The 15236-nt window shown below is 41.9% G+C and overlaps 1 protein-coding gene across 3 annotated transcripts in view; it reads left to right on the top strand.

Moving 5' to 3' along the window:
- LOC144818798 (phospholipid-transporting ATPase ABCA1-like) overlaps positions 1 to 15236 on the top strand; it is a 3252877-nt gene that overhangs the window by 665451 nt on the left and 2572190 nt on the right. For all 3 annotated transcript variants that reach the window (XM_078676562.1, XM_078676560.1, XM_078676561.1), the window contains exon 8: positions 8277 to 8363. In XM_078676562.1, the coding sequence (XP_078532688.1) occupies positions 8277 to 8363 (87 nt within the window). The remainder of the gene's footprint in view (positions 1 to 8276; positions 8364 to 15236) is intronic.

Here is a 15236-nt window from a genome sequence, read left to right as displayed (position 1 = left end):
CTGCGTCTAGGTCCATAAGTCTGCAATAGGGCAAGCCTGTACCTCTCTGGCCTCTGCTCTGACCAATGCCCTCTTCTCAGCCCTCACTCATTGAGTGTGATCCTGCCTCCAAGTCAGGACCATGGGTCCCACTGCCGATTTCCAGGTCATAGCTATTTACTGTTAGCTAACACCGTTGCCAAATCTATAAACCACATGCCAACTTTTCGCAAGGTCAGCCTCTGGAATAGCCCCAAGACACACGCCTCTAGGGAGCAGGTGGGGAACGTCCGAGTGTGGTCTCCAGGGCGGCAAGTATTACCTCCAAATAAGGTCGCTGTTTGGGGCAGTACCACACCATGTGTGCAAAAGCAGCATCTAAGTGTCTACATCTGGAGCAGGGGTGGGGCTCACCTCCATATACCACCTCGATTTTGGGTGGTGTTAGGTATGTTATGTGTATATAGTTTAATTGGAGATATTTAAACCTTGTATTCCTGGAGATCATTTTTGCGGAGGTCAATATTTTCTCCCACTTACAGTCCTGCAATTCACATTCTAAAATCTTTTCCCATCTGCCTGCAAAGCAACTAAGGGGTTGCGTACAATTGTCGTGAAAGACCGATAAAGCCAGGTCACCAGGTGACTTACTGTGCCCATGGAGACCAGGACTGCATGGGTTATGGGTTGTTCCCAGTTTCCTGCACACAAGTCTCGGAGCATTCTTGTCAGTGCTTCATAAGTAAGGAGCTGGCCTGGCAATAAGTCGTAATGCTCCATCAATTTGTCTAATGACAACAGGGCGCCCTGTTGATAGCAGTAACCAAAGTTGAACAGCCCAGCATCTTTCCAAGTTGATATTTGTCCGGCAATGAAGTAAGTGAGGGCTTCTCCGTGAGGGAGTCCTACCAAAGGAATATATATATATCAAGGGCCTTATACATAACTTCAAAGAGAAGGCATTGTTTTATCAAAAAAGGATTAACGGAAATACTTTATGATACCCAAAGAAACGTATAAAACCTTGTTCACATTGACTACTTTGAGACACTCCTCAGACCTCTATAACTGTGCTCCCAGGCGAAATGTTTAATTTAACCAACTGTACCTGTTTTGCCAAACGGCTCTTGTCTTTTCTTTTCTTTTCTTCCAGGTAAATTCATATTCAAGCAACACTATTTTCAGACCTCATTGTAGAGTCTTTTTTGTGATGTTTTCACTATGTTACTGTATCCGCGTATGCACATTGGTTCTTATGATAAGCCTGACTGCTCTGTGCTGATTTAAGTGTGTGACTGACGTACTCTGACTAGAATTGTGGTCCATACTTGGGCAGGGTGCATACTTCTGCCAACTAGAAACCTGATTTCTAACAGTAAGAATAAGAGTACGTGTCAGGCAGGATGCCTGTCACTAAGGGAACAGAAAGAAGATTCATGGAAGCCGGATAACGTGTTTGACAAGGACTGTACATTTCTGGCTTGAAGATATGAGTCTTCTATGTGAATCACATGGTGGACCAGACAAAGAGATCTGAAAATGGACCATTTAACAATAGGTAATTAGTGAAGCTCTTTAAAATGTTTGAAGATGGAAGCAGAAGGGGAAGACTGTGAGGTAATCTGACTCCATAAGTTTGCCCTGCCTGGAGGGTTGAAGCAGATATCAGATGCCACAAGGTAAAGAGAGTTTCAGTGATCTAGCCTTGAAGTGATAAGGGCATGGATACGTATGTTTCAAGATGTTTCTGGTAATAGCAGGAGAATTTTTGCAAGCATTTTTTAGTAGAGCAAAACAGGAGGTGGACAAGTGACCAATCTGTTTGGAGAAGGAGAGATGACTGTCTATGAAGAAGAAAAGAATTGTTACTGACGTTGTGGGGACAGGAGTGAAGTATAATTCTTGGATTTACCAAGATGGAGACCAGCATATAGACCTTTTGCCTAAGAACAGAATGTTGGTTTTGTCATTGTTGAGTTTGAGACAATTATGATCCATCATATTTACTATAGCTTTCATACAAGAGCATAAATTACAGCTGGTGTCAGATGAATTCTCTGAATCCAGAAGTAGATATATATGCTAAAGTGCTTGTGCCCTCTTCCCTAAACATGGTAAAATTGGTTCATCTCCAATTGCCATATTTAATTTACTTATAAGTCCCTTGTAAAGTGGTACTCCCTGTACCCAGGGCTTGTAATTAAATGCTACAAGTGGCCATGTCTGAACTGGTGTGGTGTGGAATGCAATAAAACGATGGATGTAGGCCCAGATCTCTGTACTGGGGTGATTGTATGACATTGTTCTGCATTCTGTCAAGCAACTGTTGTTTTGCATTTGTCACCCCGAGTGGGATGGGTATGCTCAGACGTGAGTCCCATGCTCTCCACACCACTGGAGTCAAGCTATCCTGGCTGAAGACGGCTGATAGCCAGAAACCGGTCCTAGGATGCTTGATTCCGGTCCAGGAAAGACATAGCTTGGCAGTTCGGGCTGGACTGTTCCCATGAGGCACAGGGTCAAGGCTGATTTGCATATGGCCATGTCTGAACTGGGGTGGTGTGGAGTGCAAAAAAAACGATGGATTTAGGCCCAGATCTCTGTACTGGGGTGAATGTATGACATTGTTCTGCATTCTGTCCATCAACTGTTGTTTTGCACAAGTGGGCATGCAGCACTGATTGTGCCATACACATAAGCAGCCCTTTAACCATGTTTCAAGCCTGCCACTGCAGAGCCTGTTTGTGCCTTTTGCCAGGCTCAAACCTTCCCTTTTTACACATATAAGTCACACCTAGCGTAGGCCCTGGACAACCCAGAGGGCAGGGCAGGTCACCCAAAGTTGCTTTTCACTACTGCAAGGCCTGTATTTCCCTGTCCTGGCCTCTTGGAAGAGGATCTAAGGGGTATCTCCAGCAGAACTGCTGCATCCTCTGCTGAGTGACGCATCCCCGAGCAGAACTGATGCATCTCCTCGGTTGAGCGGTGCATCTTCGGGCAGAACCAACGCATCTCCGCTGTCGCATGGATTTTACACATTGCAAAAGACTCACATTGTCTGAGACTCCCACATCTGGGAGTGACACATTTGCCTTTGCAACTGCTGCTGCGCTTTACACAGTGCAAGCTCCTCACATCCCTCATCAACGTCAGCCTCGATGACGATGCTGGATCTCCGTACCGCTGCTTCATTGGAGCCAACGCATCGCCCTTGCTGTACCTCGCATCCTCGATACTGGAGTTCACATCGCAAGACCCATCCACAGGGTCCTTGATGTCGATGCATCAGGACCTTGTATTGCAGCCTCGCAGCACTTTGGTACCGACACATCGCCTTGGTTGCATGACACATCTTTGACACGGATCCACACAACTAGGATTAAGGTACATTGGTTCAGCAAGCCTAGATGGGTCACTGTAGCCAGCCCACTTCCCATCGTGCCAGCCTCAACTTTTGACTTTTGCCAAGTACGTCGTGACCAGATATCCCAAATAGCTAATTTTGTGTCTCAGCACTATATTTCTCTATAAACTTTACTATTCAAAATCTCAAGTTCTACTTAATGGATTTGTGTCATTTAGGTCTTTTTCCATCTGGTGTGAAATCTCTTTGTGTGGTGTTTTTCCTCATTTACTGTTTGAAGTGTAGCACAAATACGTTACATACTACCTCTTAAGTTAAGCCTGACTGCTCTGTGCAAAGCTACAAGAGCATGAGCACAGGATAATTTAGAGTGTACTTGTGCCTTACTCTGACTAAGATTGTGGTTCTGCTTGACCAGGACTCATAACTCTGTCAACAAGGAACCCAGTTTCTAACAAACATGATTAGGCACTGGGTGTATATGAAAGCTTTAGAGTGGTTTTGGTGGATTCATCATAGTCCATTCTCCAGACATCCTCTAAGTGTTTACAATTCGGCTTGGCCCTTTGCCTCTTCATTATAACTGAGGGCTGGGCAGGGTGCTATGATGACAAGGGTGAAGAGGAGTAAGAAAGTCAATTGCATTAGAAATCCAGTTGTTAAAATGTTGGGTGGCCATAGCAATGCCTCCAGCTAATTCAACGGAATTATTTACTGCAAAGTTCTTAAGGTTATTTGGTTTAATTTTTTAACATGCTCAGCACGGAGTATGGTCAATGGAGCTGGTGAGGCTATTGACGTGGTCAGTATAGGCAATGAAAAGAGAGCAGCATGATGGTCCAGCCAAATAAAATGCATCTGATTTGAGACAGAAACATAAGAAGAATTTGAGAACAACTGATCTTTTTGATTTCCAGCCTTGTGGGTAGGGTCGAAGACCCATATTTACAGTCAGAGACTTCTTAGGCAATCGATAAATGAGACTGTGTCTTTGTTAAGATGCTGTCTGTTTGAAAATTGGAATCATCTAACAGTGAGAAGTTTGGATATTTGAAAATAAATGGGGTGAGGAGATGATCTAGCAAGCTGAGAAAATCAATTCTCAGTCCTGGAGAATGGTAGAAAAATACACCAATAAAGGAATTAGAAGGTTTGTAGTATATGAATAAGGATTCCGTATGAGGAAGAATAGAGGAGGCAATTATAGGACAGAACAGACCTAAAACTAATGGCTAGACTACTGCCAGACTTCTCATCCCTGGACCTGCGACGGATAGGAAATGCAAAAGGAATAACAGATTCCATATTGGGGCCCAGGGAGATTTTATGTCATGAATTGGTTAAAAAAAATACATTGTTAATAATGGTGACTAAAAAATGCTCACATGATGTCTCGGCAGAGAGCATGCATTTATATGAAAACATTTGGTGGCCTGAATAGTGGTGGTAAACGATATCCCAGGAGTGATTCTGGTGTGAGATGCAGATTGACTGTAGAGTAGGAAATAGAGAGTCTACAGTCTCTGCACAAGTTATGAACTTTGAGGGTGTACATATAGAGGGAACAGACGTACAGGGCTTACTTTTAGATAAAAGGAAGAGTAAAGTAGAAGTGTAAGAAAAATGATTGATGGCGAGGACACCAAGCTCCCTGACTCTAGGCATGGTGCAGACATGGATGGGTGCACTTAGGGTTATTTTTGGCAAGCCACCTGCTCTCCACAGGTGCACCTGCTGCTTGAATATTCAGTTGCATCAGCTAAATAGCCAATACTGGCCATGGGAGGCATGCCCAAGTAACACAATTCAATGCATTAGCACTATCTTAAGAATCACACTGAGATTCACAAAAATGAAACATTTGTGTAAAGTGCCAAACAAATGAGAAACCATTACAATCCTTCCACCAGGTCAAACCAGGTGCAAAAAAAATTCTAACTTCAAAATGAAGCCAATGATTTTGTCCCAAATGACTAATATAGCTGCTCACTACTTATTAGTAAGCCATTGATACTTTGAGTTTGCTTAGACAGCATAAGGGTAATATGGCGCTTGATCTCTGGAAGCATGTGGCAGGTGGAATGTCATCCATACATATGTGTGACATATGTGAACCACATTGCAATGATGCTTACAACTGATAGTCGTTTGAGATATACTTTAGCTTTATTCACCTAACTCAAATAGATACAGGCATGGAAAAGCAAGCATTATTCCATCTTGATATGTACTGATGAAATCTTCACAGTACGTATGTATGTATGCATGCATGTATGGATGTATGTATGTAAGTATGTGGTATTTCTGAAGTGTAAACCTAGACAAAAGGAAGCAGAGCATATTGTAAAATCAAGATTGCTGTTTGTACTGGATAGATTTAATCAGTGCTTCTTTAGTGGATGTTCAATGCATCATGCATCATTCCTATGGGCGTTTCCCCATACTGTATTGTGGCCCCTGGTGGTTGATAATGTGGAGCATGGTAAACAGGCAATGCTTGTCTCCTCAGTGCTTGAGTGGTAAGAGTATCACTTTTGCTTCCTATGATTGTAGGGAGTTAATTGCCCAATAGTAGTTGCAATCTGCAGCTAGTGCCTATATCAAGATCCTTATATGGTCAAACTGTGCATTTCTTTTAGATGGCAAATGTATTGCCAATGCACACACTAATTTGTTGTGTTATCTGTATATTGCCTGATGTGGACATGTTGGATGTATGACATTACAACGCATGCTTTTACATCGCATGCTTTTACAACGCGGTTTTTACAACGCATACCATTACAACGCATAGTGCTTTTAGGCGCTGGATAGTGAATTGTTTAATTTACTATTCCAACTCCAGTCCCCATGGATAGTAGGGAAGGTGTTGGATAGTACATTAAACACATTCCCTATCCTAGAGCGCCCCCCAGCGCAATGCGTTGTAATGGTTTGCGTTGTAAAAGTTGCGTCGTAAAGGCACTGCGTGGTAAAAGTTTCGTTGGAAAGGTTGTTTCCCCCATGGTACCACAAAGATCTCCCTAACAACAAACGTTCAATCCATCCACAGACAGAAATTAAAATAGAACCAAACAGTCCTAAGATGACCTAAGACTAATGAAGTTCCTCTGCAGAAAAATCATCAAACTATCCAAAGCCTAGTATTGTAAAAACACCATCAATGAAGCTGCCATCAGAAGCAGACTGCTCTTCAAACCACTCAATCATTGCATCAACACCATGCCTGATCCTCCTATCCCAAACTCATTCAACAAACTCAATGTCATCAACCATTTATTCATTGAAAAAGTAGAGATCTGACACCAAACCTTCTTCTATGACACCCACTTATTGGTGTTGCATCCCACAATGTTTATCCATCACATCCCTGTCTCTCAAAGACCTTACTGACACCTGTAACTCCCTCGAAGCCACAACCAATGAAGAATCCAGCCGGAATCTCTACCTCCGGCCTGGAATCTCCATCACCGGTCCGGAATCTCCACCTCCGGGCCGGAATCTCCGGCCCGAGTGTGGACATAAAGTTAGTATGAGTAAGTGCATTCTGTGAATACCAAAATGAGTAAGTGCCTTCTGTGAATACCAAAATGAGTTAGTGCCTTCTGTGAATACAAAAATGTGTGACTACTTTCTGTGAATACCAAAATTAGTAAGTGCCTTCTGTGAATACCAAAATGGTAGTAAGTTTAGGTTTTTGTAGTAAGTTGGTTCTGTGAATCGGGCCCAAAGTTAGTGTGAGTAAGTGCATTCTGTGAATACCAAAATGAGTAAGTACCTTCTGTGAATACCAAAATAAATAAGTGCCTTCTGTGAATACCAAAATAGTAGTTAGTTTAGGTTTTTGTAGTAAGTTAGTTCTGTGAATCGGCCCGATGCATTTTAAGTCTGAATAAATATGAATGAGGGCACAATTTACAAAGCTCCATTTGTTGGACAATTGCTTTTTATTCCTGAATTAGTTGTGGATTACGCTTGAATTTCTCAGCTTGATGAGATGTTTTAGAAGTAGTAATTTTCACCTGAGACAGAACTATGACACATTTAATCACTGAAAAAGCTTTGAGAGTGAAGCTGTGGCTTGGGACACCCTCAAACGATGGGGAACACATACATATTTGCAGGCTTGATGTTATTCAACAATCATTTGCAGATAGTCTACTATGCGGAGAAAGGTTGCAGGTGTATTCTAGTAAAGGGCAGGAGAAGATTTGTTTTCTGTCTGGGAATGGAATAGAACACTTCTAAAAATAGGTTTGGGGTTCAGTGAAATGGGTATGTGTAATTAACAAAAAAATCCCCAAGGAGAAACAGTGCAAAAATGCTGATGCATTACATTTGATCTTCAGAAATGTATTCTTGATACATGTCTCAATGTAATAATGTTACCGATATGAGTATTCCTGAGAAATAGTTCTTCTTAAGAGGTAATTTTGATTATTTTCCGTAATCCACCTAGTTATCTCTATCACAAACCAGATCAAGGAATATTGTCTTGCCTTTATGCCTTCCAATATTTCAAAGCCTTGCCTTCTCAAGATTTTCCCCCAACAAGCACAAATCTGCAAACTGTTGTCAACCAATCACTAGCTTAATGTTTACCGAGAGATACCAATTGGTTGCTGTTCTGGGGTTATTTTAATTACCATCAAGCAGATCTGGCAATGAGATAATTTTGCCCATCTATTTACCTCCCACAATGCGAGTTGTGTCTCCTCCTATTCAAAGTTCTGTCGCTAGCTAACCAGGAAAATGTATCAGCCCTCTTTTTTCCCGAAACCTACTTATCTTTTCCTACTTGTTACCGTTATTGGTGTATTTCTGAGTAAAATTAATCACTGAGAATTAAGAATTGTGCTTAAAAGATTACAAAGTCGTAATACATTTACGTGATTATTCTTACAGTGATGCATTTCTGTATTTTCTTTTCTAGATACCAAATGTCCTTGGTGCTAACCCTTCCAAGAAGAACTCGCTCTTATATAGTACTATGACCAATGTACAAGCTGTAACCCAACAGGTAATATTGTCCGTATGCATTTACTCCATTTGGCAATATATAGGTATTTGACTACCAGCTCACAAATGATGGCGAAAAGCAAAAGCAATGGGTCAATGCATAATTGGTATGTTTCGAGCATGCCCGTGGACAACATTTTTAGAAAAAGAAACTCCAGTGCATTTCTTTCAATTCGCAGTGATGCAAAGCTGAAGAGCAACTCCTGAAGTTTTTTGCTTTGCCTAACCATGACATACTTAGAAAATTAATTTGCACATTTGTAACTAATATGTGATGTATAAACTTATTTAAACTTACAGGGGTCGAGGTAACAAGTCAGTTATGTCTTCTCCCAATAAATTCACTAATCCCATATCATGTATTACTTTCATTAAACTAATCTGGGCTTGGGTACATTTACACACGGGTTGGTAATACGAGTTGAAAGGTGTTTAATGGATGTTATAATAATCAGGTATGTTAAATACCTCAACCTTCATTAAATTTCGGCCGGTCAAACCTGCAGAAATTTTACTTTGGAAAAGCATATGGGGCAGATTTATGAAGGCCTTGCGCCGCCGGTGCGTCATTTTTAACATGGGAAAAAGTGACGCACCGGCAGCGCAAGGCCTTCATAAATCTGCCCCATGGTATTTACCATATCACGTGGATTTTTGTGCCTTAAGCAACAAAATCCACAAGTTACCCCCACCAACTCGCGATGGGGTTATTTATTGCACCAGATAAATAACGTGCCCTGTGGTTATGTTATTTATCAGATGCCATAAATGGGAGTTAAGATCGATAACAATCTGGCGATGAGATCTCAGATTCTCGGCCTCACGGGCACTTGCTTCAGCGTCCTCAGGATGCTCCGGAAGTTCCTTCCTCTGCTCACTGAAGAGCACAGGAAGATAACGGTGCAAGCTTTGATTGGCTCCAGATTGGATTATGCCAACGTGCTTTACCTGGGTCTCCTGGATTATCTAGTGCAGCGATTACAGGTCGTGCAGAATTCCGCGGCGCGTGCCATTTTTGGCCTGCGCAGGCGAGCCAGAGTGTCCGGTCTTTTACAGTCACTCCATTGGCTGCCTATCCGGAAGCGGATAATTTTCAAGGCACTGACCCTGGCCCATAAAGCGCTTTTCGGTCTGGGAGCTAAATATCTCCAACGCAGGCTTGCTTTTTATCGTCCTACTAGAGCATTGCGCTCCAATTCTTTGTCTCTCGTGGTGGTGCCCCGAGTTAGGAAGGTTCGGATTGGGGGGGCGCTCTTTTAGTTTGAGGGCGCCCCAGCTTTGGAACACTCTGCCATTGGCTTTACGCTGCACCTCTAATCTGCTGTCTTTTAGGAAAGGCTTAAAAACTTGGCTTTTTACCCTTTAGTTGTGCTGTCCTGTTGGTTTTTAAATATCTGTGTTTGTTATGTTCTTATGAGCTGCCACTATAAAGCGCCGGGACACTCCGTTGGAGTAGCCGTGCGCTATAGAAAATAAAGTTAACATAACAAATCGTTACCATTTGGGTGCCTGAGGAGTCTGTGTGTCAAAATATTGAGGTAACAATATAGATCTACATGTATATCTCAACTCCTGAATATAAAATAAACTATTCTCAATGTAAGCATATATATGAAAGTATATATTTACTATTTGTGACTCAACATCTACCTACCTACCTTGACGGTACGTTGGTAGATTATGTTCTGGGTTTAATGTAAGTAAAGGGTGATACAGAAAAACCTATGGGGTCATTAAGACCCTGGTGGACGTTCTGCAGCTTCACCAGTGGGGCAGAGGCCATGACCACTGCCAACTTAGGGGCTGATTACGATGTTGTTTGGAAAGGCTCTGAATCGGATGTGGGTCTGCCAAATCCGATTGGGAACCTGTCTTTCCAAACGCTTTAGAAAGCTCCCTGAATGACAGATTACGATGTTTGGAAAGCTTTCGGACTTTCCGAGTCGGTTCTGGATGGCATAGGGAGCAACCGAGTTGTTTGGAGCCCACTCATACCGGTCTACGGACAGCGTTTCTGACCGATGTATTACGATGGCAGATTCATACAGCCTTTCTGAATCAGGATGTCTGACATGGAACAGCTGTAGGAATCTGACTTTGGGGGCCCATAGCAGGCCCCCTTCACCCAGAACTTTCAAATTGGTCCCATGGGGGTACCCAAGGGACTCCACTTTCAGACCATACACAGTGTCGCAGGCACCAAGGGGTGCCCGCCACAGGGTGCACGATTTTCCCCACCAACCCCTTTCTTCAGTGGGATCCTGTTTATTCGGTCGGAACACAGGCTCCCATTGAAGTCAATGGGAGTCCGACCGAATCGTATTCAGAAGCATCCAATTTGTTTGGTTGGACTCCCCGAGCTGATTCAGTCGGAAACCATAGTAGAGAATCGGCCCCTTAGTGGAGAATCATCCACCAGATTTAACCTTCACCTGCCTTGCAGGAAACTCTATGATGTGGAGGGAGCCAGCTCCTCAGTGACTCCTTTCAAAGCGTTGAAGGTTTGCCAAATGGTCAGATTGTTTAAAGCACCCACTCAGCATTTGTTTGTTGGAAGAACAAACATTTATCTGAAGAAAAGTCAGGGCTTACCATGGGCAGAGGTAGGGTTCCCCCATGTTAATTACAGCAGGAGAGCATATATAAGGCCTGTATATGTATATGAGGAGGCTTGAAACTAAATACATCCTTTTGCCCAACACCAAGAGTCCTGGGGGATTAAATGTGACAGAAGACCTCTATACATGCTTACCTTAATGACCAATATACAAGTATACTATTGATGTGTCATCTTAGACAATTTTGTACTTTTACAGATTTTCCCCGGCTGGGTGACGTGAATGTAGTACGTAATCTGTAATGTTTTGATTTTGGATCTGACATGAATCTGTTTCTGCTGCTATTTTGATTATAAATGATTTTAACATTAGATGGGTAAGGCTGGATATAAGAGGACTGGACGGGTCCTTGTTCCCTTACAGTCTTACATACCCAGCCTACTATGCACTTTATTCACGGTGATTATTGTTTTTTTAACATAGTAACATGAGAAAGAAAGTACCTGTGGACGGAGGATCTTTTATGAATTTGTCTGCTATCTTATCATCATTTTAATTGTATAGGACCAGGCATTTGACACTACAATTGTTTAACCATATTTTATAGTATATGTAGTTATTTAATTGATTGTGGTATTTATTGTGTATTGTGTATACAGTATTACAGCCGGAGGGACCATTAGATTGTAAAGTCTCCCTTGGTAGCAGCAATTTTTGCACTATTTTGCGGTATTTTGCACATTTGGTATGTGAGTAACCGTACCTCGCTAGTTTTGCACCATTGCGAGTTGTTGCACATTTAATTTGCACTAGTCTAGCCTTTGCACATAAAGAAACAACATGCATTTGCACTTTACTGAATAACAGCTTACTATAAATACTGTGATATAACTATGGTATTTTACCGATATTAGATAACATAGGTCCTATTATTTGTAATAATTTGATGATTGATGTGTATTTTTTGATTACATCTGTTCCATGTAAATTCGGTTTTGGTTTGGGCGATATTTTGGTATTTTACCGAGATTTCATCAATACATGTCTGTATTTGACTAACATGCATTATAATGACCTACCAGTATGTCTTCTATGTCTACTATGTTTCAACACTACCCTCTCATGTGACGATCATCATCCAATCACTGGCAGTATATAACGGTGTATCTCTCATTAAAACATTGTCATGTGAACTAGGCTCTTGCGAGCCGAAACGTCATGAGACTGAACCTGCACCTTAAATAAAAACTTGGAGCACTATACTTGGTCTGTGTCCGTTGGCTTCCTTCCTGGCTGGAGCAGATCCAGAGCGCGAGAGGAGTGGCGGTGTGTTCGATATATATATATATATATATATATATATATATAAACGTTCACTCTCCACCTCCTATCCGGTGCACTCACAGGCGGGTGCGGTTAGCAGCCGTGGACAGCCGCATCATCTAGCGCTCAAATTCTTCGTATCTTTAAGAAGAAAAACCGCACTCACGGGGGAGCTTTCACAGCAGGCTTCTTTATTTCAAAGCGAACAAACGGGTTTCGGCTTTAAGCCTTCATCGGTGTTCATGACACCGCTATCGTGACAGAATGATAAAGTATCTAGAGTATACCCAAACACTTATCGTTTCACCCGGTAGCTGAAACTTCACAAGTACTTTAAATTGAGGCCTCATATGAAAGATTCAAAAGCACAATCGAAGAGATTAACAGCTACAGATGCTCTGACTGGTAAGGATTTACCGGGCCTGGAAGCCTTGGAAGATCTGAAGATGCAGCAGGATTCCAGCTCAATTTTGGGTATGAACATGGCACAAAGAGCAGTACGGCAAGACATTGATCAAGACAGGGAAGAAAGTCCCTTTAAACCATCTTCTGTCTTTGTCCTCCAAATGCCCTTGGATGTGATTGATGTCTTTACTGAGGCTTTGACTAATGCCCTATTAAATGTTAGGAAAAACAGTCACCATCGGAAGAATACTGGGGGAAACATCACATCGGCCCAGAGGCTAGCATTACAAGATCTTATGAACGATGCTACAATTATTGTGAAACCTTCAGATAAAGGTGGTAACGTAGTCCTACTCACTAGGGAGTATTACAAGAACGAAGCGATCAACAATTATCGGACAAAAAGTACTATGAACAAACTACTAATGAAGTATACAGGCAAAGTGTGAAGCTGTATAATAACATATTGAGAAAGTGGTATGATCTATCCATGCTTGGTAGTGATGAACATCTATTTTTGAGAAGTGGCAATCCGACAACTCCAACCTTCTATCATCTTCCAAAACTCCATAATAACTACCAACATCCCCCTGGCAGACTGATTGTCTCCTTAGTGTCTGACCGAACATATGTCTAGGTTTGTTGACAATTTTTTGTTCCCTTTTGTTGTGCAACTTGAATCATACACGAAAGATACTAAGGACTTTCTGAAGAAAATCACTAATATCAATTGGAATAATGAGTATTTGCTAATAATGTTGGACATTACAAGCCTTTATACAAGTATAGAACATGAGCATGGTTTGATTGCAGTCCGACACTATTTGGAACAACGCCAATTGAGGTTTGCACAACACAATATGATGTTATTGGAATTTGTGGAATTTTGTCTCAGGAACAATATATTCCTCTTTGAGAATCAATTTTTCAGACAGATATCTGGGACGGCAATGGGCACGTGCTTTGCCCCCAGCTACGCAAACTTGTTTGTTGGCTGGTGGGAGGAGCAGGTGCCCAGATGCTGTAAAGTAGGTCAAGACAGTGGTAAGGTCATCCAGTGGCATCGTTATATTGATGATTTATTCATTGTATGGCAGGGGTCAACTGAGACAGCTCTCAAATATATCGATGACTTGTATAACAACAACTACAACCTGCACTTCTCGGGTACCATTAGTCCAGTGGCAGTGGACTATTTGGATCTGAGGGTGTTCATTGATAGTGGCCAACTCCACGCTGCACTTTTCCGGAAACCTACTGCTGGCAATTCCATCCTGTTTGCCAGCAGCAATCATCCACCGAAGTTAATCAACAGCATACCCTACGGCGAGCTGTTGAGGCTTCGTAGAAACAGTTCGAGGGAACAAGACTTTGAGGCGGCTGCTTCAGAGTGTGTAGAGAGATTCAGTCTGCGAGGCTACGATAAAGCCGCTCTGAACCAGACACTAAATAAGGTCAGAAAGATTCCAAGGGAGACACTTTTGGTAGACAAACCCAGAAAGAAGGAGGATACTGATAATGAAGGAAAATTTCGGATGATTACACCATACTCCTCTGAGGCGAACCATTTGAAAAGAATGCTTAGAAAGAACTGGCATATTCTCTTGACTGATAATGTAATCAAGCATGATATACCCCAATATCCACAGGTAACCTTTGGTAAAGCTAGGTCCTTAAAGGACATGCTGGTTAAAAGTCATCTTGAGAAACCCATGCCTAAATTGAACACCTTAAAAGAGATGAAGGGGTTTTACCCATGCAACAGGTGTAAAGCCTGTGCTACTAGTAAAAGGGTCCTTACTTACACTCTCCTAGACACAGGAATAACTATGGAAATTAAGAAATTCATGACCTGTAGCACTCCTTTCGCAGTATATTGCCTTGTCTGCTCATGTGGCTTATGCTACATTGGCAGCACAATACATGAGCTAAAAATCAGAATATTGGAAGATCTGCGGGCTATCGATAAGGTGGACCCCACCTATCCGTTTGCCCAGCATTTTGCAGAGTTCCACAACAAAGATAGAAGAAAGCTACAGTATTTTGGATTAGATTGTGTCCCATGCAACATCAGAGGAGGTGACCGTTTACGGAAATTACGACGATTAGAGTCGAGATAAATCATCGACCTATCGACTAAATTCCCTAAGGGTCTGAACAGCGGGGAAGAGCTAACAGTACATCTGGGGAAATAGTAGGATCCGCCATATGTTTTGTTTTGTTTTGTAAAGGACATACTGAGATCACATTGACTCTGTTTAGATATTACACTGGTCATAGTAGGTCAAGGAGATCTATGGGAAATTATGGGTGCTTTATGTTTATTCGTTTATTCGTGTATGCCGGATGAAATGTGAGGTTATGATTTGTTGATTATGAATTTTTTAATTTTTCACTTAGTGAATTTGATGAAATTACACTTTTTGCAGAAGGAATGTAAAGTTTCATATGTAGTATAATATTGGCTTACGTATAAGGGACCCAAGCCGATCCACAGCACTATGTCATGTAATGGTACACATGTATGAGTTGTTACACCCTATGTAAATATGTGATTTTATGGGGCCAGGAGTATGCGGATTTATGGC

The sequence above is a fragment of the Lissotriton helveticus genome, chromosome 2_1 (assembly GCF_964261635.1).
Source record: "Lissotriton helveticus chromosome 2_1, aLisHel1.1, whole genome shotgun sequence".
In the NCBI taxonomy this organism is placed as follows: Eukaryota; Metazoa; Chordata; class Amphibia; order Caudata; family Salamandridae; genus Lissotriton; species Lissotriton helveticus.
The sequence above is the reverse complement of the archived record's forward strand: the minus strand, read 5'-3'. Positions and strand labels throughout refer to the sequence as shown.